Source organism: Euphorbia lathyris, chromosome 5, assembly GCF_963576675.1.
Source record: "Euphorbia lathyris chromosome 5, ddEupLath1.1, whole genome shotgun sequence".
In the NCBI taxonomy this organism is placed as follows: Eukaryota; Viridiplantae; Streptophyta; class Magnoliopsida; order Malpighiales; family Euphorbiaceae; genus Euphorbia; species Euphorbia lathyris.
Window position 1 is genome coordinate 25,249,993 of NC_088914.1, and position 7,562 is coordinate 25,257,554.

A 7,562-nucleotide genomic window follows, 5' to 3' on the forward strand; every position below is an offset into this window, starting at 1 on the left:
GAAGAAGAAAAAATGCAATTCGAAATGTAGTTTTAAACAACTTTAATTATTGAACACACTATTTTAAAATCGTCAATGGTTCTTTTGAGACGTTATTTAAAATTTAATTGTCATAATATTAAAAAAATTATAAAATTGAAAGATTTTTATATTATGTTTTGAAGTTTAAAGGTAATGATGTGAAAATGAGTAAATTACAGTGGCCATGTTTGAATTTTACCCAAAACTGAATACTTCAAAATTGGAAAGCAGGATCTGTCTCCAAGGCCAGAAGCCATGTGACAGCTTTTCCACTACACACCAAAACAACGAGATTCCCCTTCATAGATATTTATTTTTGTCTTCTCCTCTCCACCGTCCAAAACCCAAAATCAAACCCCTCCTTCTCCCCTTCATAGATTCTATCTTCAACTTGTGGCGGCTTCATTTTCTTCTAATTGCGTTCTTCCCAGGTAAGGAATTCTATCTCTTCTTTCTCGTTTTTTCCTTATGATAATCGTATCTTTATGTGTTTCTTCCATCAATCCTTCACAGAATTTCACTTCAACAACCTAAATTCATAAGCAATGCTGCTAAGGAGCTCTTCCACTCCAATTCTTGGATCCCTAATCTCATCTGTATCAGACACTCCTAATAATTTCCACAGATCTCCATCTCCCTATCATCAAATTGGGTCTTTCAATTTCACCTCTATCTCTTGTAATTCGTCGCCAATTTCTCCTTCCGTCTCTGATTTAGGTCTCCGCCGAGCTCAGTCTGGTAGTAATCTTGAAGGATCCGCCTCGGCTTATGATGATTACCAAAATCTAGCCAATCCTAAGAAGATTCCGGGTAGACAAAAGTGTTCGATGTTGGAGACTATACCTTCCTTCTCACTTGATAATTCAAGAGGTCGATTTGAAGAAGAAGATGAAGAAGATGGTGATTATTGGAGTGAGATTGGGGATGAGGAAGGTGGATTTGAAGCAGAAGCAAATGGTAATTTAAGTAATAGAGCAGAAACAGTAGGATTACTTGATAGAAGTTGGAATGCTGGTATTGAAGGGGAAAGAGGGTTCATTAATGAAGAAATGTATCTAGCAAGAGGGCTTGGAATTGACAATAACGGCAACGGCAGTGGTGGCCGTGGCGGAGGCGGTGGTGGTGGATTACATTGGACAGGTGGAGGAGATGGTGGGGATAGGAAAGGAACAGAGGAGTACTATAAAATGATGGTGCAGCAAAACCCCGGCAACCCTTTGTTGTTGAGAAACTATGCTCAATTTTTGTATCAGGTGAGTTACATGTTGTTTAAGTTAGGTATAAAACATAAGTTTATGGTGGGTGCATAAATTATTTACAAATTTAGAGCTAGTTGAAAAAATTGTTGAATTTGCATCCACATAAAATTGTGCAGACAAAGAGGGATCTTTTAGAAGCACAAGAGTATTACTCGAGAGCTATCTTAGCAGATCCTAAAGATGGTGAAATTCTGTCACAATATGCTACATTAATATGGGAATTGAATGGAAATGAAGAAAAAACTTCAAGCTACCACGAAAGAGCAGTGCAAGCTTCACCTGAAGACAGGTAAATATGCTTTTGCAAAGTAGATGATGAATGATTTAATGCTTTAAAACTTGTTTGGTATTGAGATTCGAATTGGTATTTTGCAGCCATGTGCATGCAGCATATGCAAGTTTTCTGTGGGAAATTGAGGACGATGAAGACGAGTTTCATTCAGCCACAGGTGTTTGAGTTTAATCCTCTCTAACACGAGTTCCCCATTAGCTGATGATTTAGTTACTGGCAAATTTGGCAGTCTACATTGACTCCACAATGCTCTTCTCTTGGAAAATAATAATAATACAATGTTGATGCTAATAAATATGGGGATTTCATCTAAATAGGAATAAATTCTTGGTTTGCCAAACATGAAAACTAAACTTTCTTTCTTAAAGTACAGGGAAACAAGTGCTCCAACCTCTTTGATTAGAAACTATTCAGTGTGGCATTTCTAAAACTTGATTGCAACTATTTTGCAACATTAACATTAAGTTTTACGCGAGTATCAAGTTTCACATTTTGTGAAACCCAAATGAAACTGAATGGAATTATTAAAGATTTCACTTGAATTTTAACAGATTATCAATAAAGTTTCATTTAGTTTCAACTTTTGTGGAATCTTATGAAACTGTGAAAACTATCATGTAACATATTTAGATTAATTTTGTTTTTTCGTTTAATTCTCAGTCTTAACATAAACGATTCAATGGCAAAAAATGTGTTTAAAAAAATTGCAGAAAAGGGAAGAAAAACGAATAAAAACACGTAATTTGAAGAGGAATATATATATATATATATATACAGCACCACATTTGATGTTAGTAAGTGGAATAAAGTTGTAAAACATGTCATAAATTCGCCTGTATCATTTTACTTCTAACAAGGTCCTTGCACAAAATTCATCATGATATGAACGCTCGAGTAAAATGAAATCAGTTGAACTTGAGAGGTACCAGAAAGGCCTAAGTTTGTCATCAAAGGCCAATGAAATTTCGAGTTGCCAGGTTTGCAGCAAAAGGAAATTAAAACAGGAAACTAATATTCTCAAATCAGGAGCCTTTGTGTATAAATATACCGACTACTCATAATATTAGGGCCAACATAAAATTACCCAAAATCACCCACTTGAAATGCAAAATAAAAAAACCATTCAAGGGGAGCAAAATCGCAACTATACCATTTGAGTTAGGTAACATTAAGAAAAGACATCTAAATATGAAATGACACACCTCCACCAAAGTACACACTAAATAGAAATTGTTCCATCAGGAAGGAATCTCAATCGCTCTAAAACCACCTTGCATTCTCTTTCACTAAGAAAAAACCTGAGGTTCTTCCTGTCTCTGCAAACCTTTTCATCTCTCACTCGTATCGGCCACCCCGCTGATAGAAACCATTGCCTCTTGCTCTGCCGTAATCACTGCTATCATAATTCATTCCTCTTCCCGAACCACGTGAACCAAAACGTCCCCTTGGTGCATCTGTCTGATAACCACCTCTGCCTCTTCCCCTTCCTCCTGCTCAAAGAAATTCAAACAGCAGCTCAGTGCCAATGCAGCAGAAAAACACACAATGGCTGCTTAGAGCATTCTATGCTATAAGCCAGATGTGCAATGAAGTTAACTGAAAATTACATCCGCAAGTAACATGCAAACTGGTAAAAGCAAAACAATAGTTTGACCATAATTGAAAGATAACTCAGATAACATCATTGCCACAACTAACATATAATTCGACCATCGGAATGCACTCTACCAACAAGCTATTACTAATATCAGAGCAACTGGCATTGTGTTCTCCATTGCCTTCAAGTTTTACTCACGGTCATTTGAGGCCCAATTATAGGGCAGAAACTAAAAACAAGTGATCGAACTGTAAGAAAGACGCTGGATTTTCTTAAGATGCTATTTCTATATAAAAAGTACACAGAATTTATCTAGCTATATAAATATCAGTACTTGGTACACATGCTTAACAAAAATTTCCACAGGTGAAAAAAACAAATGGTCATAATGGACATGACTTAGTATGAACTTAATAAATGCATTAGTATCAAAACATGAGCAAATGAACAGACATGTTATGTGGAACTTATGTCCCATATAAAACTTTTGAAACATCATTTATAAGAATAATAAATTTGTTAGAATTTTCGAAGTGCATCGCTTGGACAGCTGTATATAAGCAATGAACACAGCAAACAATTTGTGAAAAACTATATCCCAAGAAGGAAAAAGATTTTACAAATAATTAAGGAAAATGCATTTATGAACATACTTCCACCTCGTGAAGCAATTCCACTGTTTGGTCTTCGCTCCTCGATGTATACTTGCCGTCCAGCCAACTGTATTGGAGATGCCTAAAGAGAAAAATAACGGATAAATATAGTGGGAGGACATATTTAAGAGGAAAAGAAAAAAGAATTGAACTGGGAATAGAAATAAAACCTGGATTGCATTTTGAACACTAACGAGGTCTTCAAACTCGACAAAGGCGTAGCAAACGCCAACAACATCCTGGATAAATAAATAAATAAATATTTCAGGATTGTTTTTTTGGCAAGCAAAAACTTGCAAAGAAGTGAATAAGGATTCACCTTTCGGTTTCTGATGAACACACCATCAGGCTTGATTCTGCCAAAGCTCTTAAACTCCTGCTCAATTTCCTCAGCAGTAACATCGGAGGGCAAGTTTCTCACATACACAGATTTTGGTTCACCTGAAAGAGAAGTATGATTAAGAATCAATACGATGTTTGCAAGCATCATCAATTTCATATTTCAATCATATCACTAGCTTAGAACAGATAGACAAGTTTCTAAAATGGAGGATATATTTTGTGACAACAATCAGATAGCAAGTGTCTAAAATAGAAAATATATACTGTGACAACGTTTCAAAGATGCATTCGTTGTGGTGATCAAGGCTCTTGCTCATGTAACCTTGGTCATTGACTGGTTCCAAACATCAGCCAAACTTTGGGAACCATTCGTTAAACATACACCTAATGCAAGAGTGCTTAAAACAACCAGTAATAAACATCAGTATAGGAGAAAATAAATCAAGATTCTGACCTTCATCTAGCCCCAAAACTTCCTCTGTTGCTTCAAGTCCAGAATCAGGAACAGAAGTAAATACAGACTCCGGTTGTTGAGCTGCAGGTGGTGGTACGTAATTCCAATCAGAGGTAGTTGGAGCACTCTTTTTCACAGATGGCAAAGTAGAAACTGATGACTGCCCCTTAGAAACTCTTAGCTGATAAATCAAACATATGAACAATGGAAATAAAATTAGTTTTCATCCAACTACCTTAACACAATTTAAACACAACATAGAAATATACAATAACAAAAACTCCTTTCTTGCACTCTCTGTCCCTCGAATACTTTCTATCAGAAACTCATAGCTCAGTTCTGTTCTAATACTGCATTTACAGTTCTAATTCTCAAGTTACTTTTCTCTCTATATGCACACATGGAGTGGAGAGTCGACTGGCAGCATAATAATGGACAAGCAAACAAGAGGTACATATAATAACAAATGAAAGCACACACATAATCAAGGGATTTAGTACATACAATAGAAGCATAAGTTTTCTTTTGAGGTTCTTCTGCAGATTCATCTAGTGCAGTAACCGGGGAATCTTGCACAACATTCACAGTGCCATGATATGAAGCAGGTGCCTCCTCAACTGGAGCTCCTTCAACAACAATTTCAGTCTCATAGTCTGGCTGCTGATGTTGCTCTGGGAGACTGTACTTGTCTATTGGATCATCTTCTATATGGACTGCGTTCACATATTCTCTAGCTTCTTCCTCCAAAACATACTCAGAAACTACAAACTCGAAGATTTGACCATAATCAGCAGGAAATATTCGATCTTCATATGATCTAATAAAATTGGAATGATTGTAAAAATCTAAGCCTCAGGGACAAAGACAGGATTCAGGCAGTAAATTTTAAAATTATTCTCTCTTTTTCCTTAGGTACCCAATAAACAACCCCATAAAAAGAAGGGGACATGCAAGCACCCAAGTACGAACCCAAGAAGATTTAACTTCATCAAGTAATACAATATCTTGATGACTATGCAACTTTGTCATTACAAGATATTTATGATAACTGTCTAGAAGAACAAGCTAACGAGCCTATAACAAAATATTATGCATAAGAACAGAGCAATTAACATGTTTATTTATGTTTATAGACTGAACAGAAATTGTTGCGGGCAACCTCCACACGCTAACTACTTAGTGAAACATTCATCATTCTGTATGAACTATATAAGGAATGCAATATAAGTCTCATATAAAATTAACTAATTCCATATATCTCTGAATCCAAATTAGCAATTCCTTATGCATATAGATATCATATTACCTGGTGGCTCTGGAATAGGGCTTGTACCATTCAGGTGTGTATCCCTGAAGTCCTCAGATGATAGTGGATTTGAATGGTGCTGGTATATAATTTCTGATGATACGGGAATTGGATGTGGCTGGTAAATCATTTCTTCATCAAAAAACTGGAAAATATCATTAAGAACGTAATAACCCTTCTCTTGTGGAGCCAGGAAAAAGGACTGCACAAATTTTCTCTTCAAATTGAATTCCTTAGTTTTAACAGAACCAGAGACCATCACCATAACACCTCCATGTAATGACTCAAGGGCATTGATGGTCTTGATCTCAATTGCAGTAAAGTTTAGAGACATGGCAAGAGTATGGATTTGCTGAGGACCACAGACAGAAACATAAAATCATAAATTAGTGGTAAGAAGAAATTTGCATCGCTTGAATATAGATTACCCCAAAATTATGGTCTAGAATCACATATATAGTCATCTTATACTACATAATCGGTTCAAGTGCGAGAACTTATGAAGCATAAAACAGTATGTCAAACCCACTATAGTAAAGCATACTAAATAGTAATATGTGCAACGAATAAGAAACACCAGAAAGGTCATACAGTTAAAGCCCACAGTACTCTTACCATATACAAAACAAAACTTAAAACGACACAATCAACAAAATGCCCGGCCTGATTACAACAAGGGATTCAAGCGATATAAATAAAAATTAAAGGAGAAAGTACCAGCATTGTGGAAGCAGACTCGGATGAATCGCCATCAACACGAATCATGGTGCTATCCTCAGTGTAGAATTGATGAACAAGGTCAGGTTGTTGTTGAAGCACATGGTAGTACTGTCCTACGAAGAACGAACCCACCTACAATACAAATAAATTACGGATAAAAATCGCTTACTTTCAACTTAGCCTTTTTCTACTTCAACAAAATCCCGAATGCAAATAACCATATATCACCTACAAATCGAGATTGAGTTACCTGAAAAGCACTAACAGGCGCCTGGTATGGACTAGCCATCATTGCGAATTTAGAAGCTACCCAAAAAATTGCTTTTGCACGAACAAAAGCGCTCAAAGAATGAAGATCAAAATTGATATAGTAAGGGTAGCAGGACAGATCCAAAACTAAAAAAAAAACAAAGTCGTTTCTCAAAACCCCAGGAATTAGGGTTTATAGGGTTTTTGAGAATAGATTCTTCGGATATTTCAGAAATCAATACAAAAAGCTAATTTGGGGAGAGAACAGATAAGCAGAGGTAGAAGAGAGAAGAAGAGTAGAGAGAGAATCAAGGTAGGGAATATATATAGAGAGAGAGAGAGATCTATGGATGGAAGGGGAAGGAAGGAAGGAAGGAGAGTGAAGAAGAGAAAGAGTGATCTGATAAGCCAATAGAAAAGAATAATACTAGGGATGGAAACACTAAATCATAGCTGTACATATGGCAAAGTTGGAGTCAAATCACAACCGTCCATTAGATCTTCTGATGATGGCTTCGCTTTAGGTTAATATCAGGTCAGTACAAAAAAGAAGAAAAAAAATCTTTAGGTAAGATTGAATAAATAACACAAATTGTGAGTGAGATTCAAATATTTTTACCAGATTGGGGAAGTGAACTATGTTTAGTTTACCTGCTTCACAGAATGTAA

At 36.1% G+C, this 7,562-nt stretch overlaps 2 protein-coding genes across 3 annotated transcripts; one reads left to right on the forward strand and one right to left on the reverse strand.

The window, feature by feature from the left end:
* The first annotated feature begins 281 nt into the window (after positions 1-281).
* On the forward strand, positions 282-2,120 carry LOC136231290 (uncharacterized). The gene is made up of 4 exons (XM_066020626.1): positions 282-452; positions 535-1,274; positions 1,397-1,569; positions 1,656-2,120. The coding sequence occupies exons 2-4, from the start codon at positions 567-569 to the stop codon at positions 1,735-1,737; spliced, it is 963 nt and encodes a 320-aa protein (XP_065876698.1). The 5' UTR covers positions 282-452; positions 535-566; the 3' UTR covers positions 1,738-2,120.
* A 550-nt stretch (positions 2,121-2,670) lies between these two features.
* On the reverse strand, positions 2,671-7,298 carry LOC136229522 (nuclear transport factor 2). 2 transcript variants are annotated; one of them, XM_066018376.1, is made up of 9 exons: positions 6,895-7,298; positions 6,642-6,776; positions 5,925-6,276; positions 5,123-5,379; positions 4,619-4,799; positions 4,142-4,263; positions 3,993-4,061; positions 3,829-3,904; positions 2,671-3,062 (listed from the first exon to the last, which is right to left on the reverse strand). In XM_066018376.1, exons 1-9 carry the CDS (start codon positions 6,934-6,936, stop codon positions 2,908-2,910), a joined length of 1,389 nt encoding a protein of 462 aa, XP_065874448.1. In that variant the 5' UTR covers positions 6,937-7,298; the 3' UTR covers positions 2,671-2,907. The 2 variants fall into 2 exon arrangements, with proteins under 2 accessions (XP_065874448.1, XP_065874447.1); XM_066018375.1 differs by having other exon boundaries at positions 3,823-3,904; positions 6,895-7,297.
* Between the last annotated feature and the right edge of the window lie 264 nt (positions 7,299-7,562).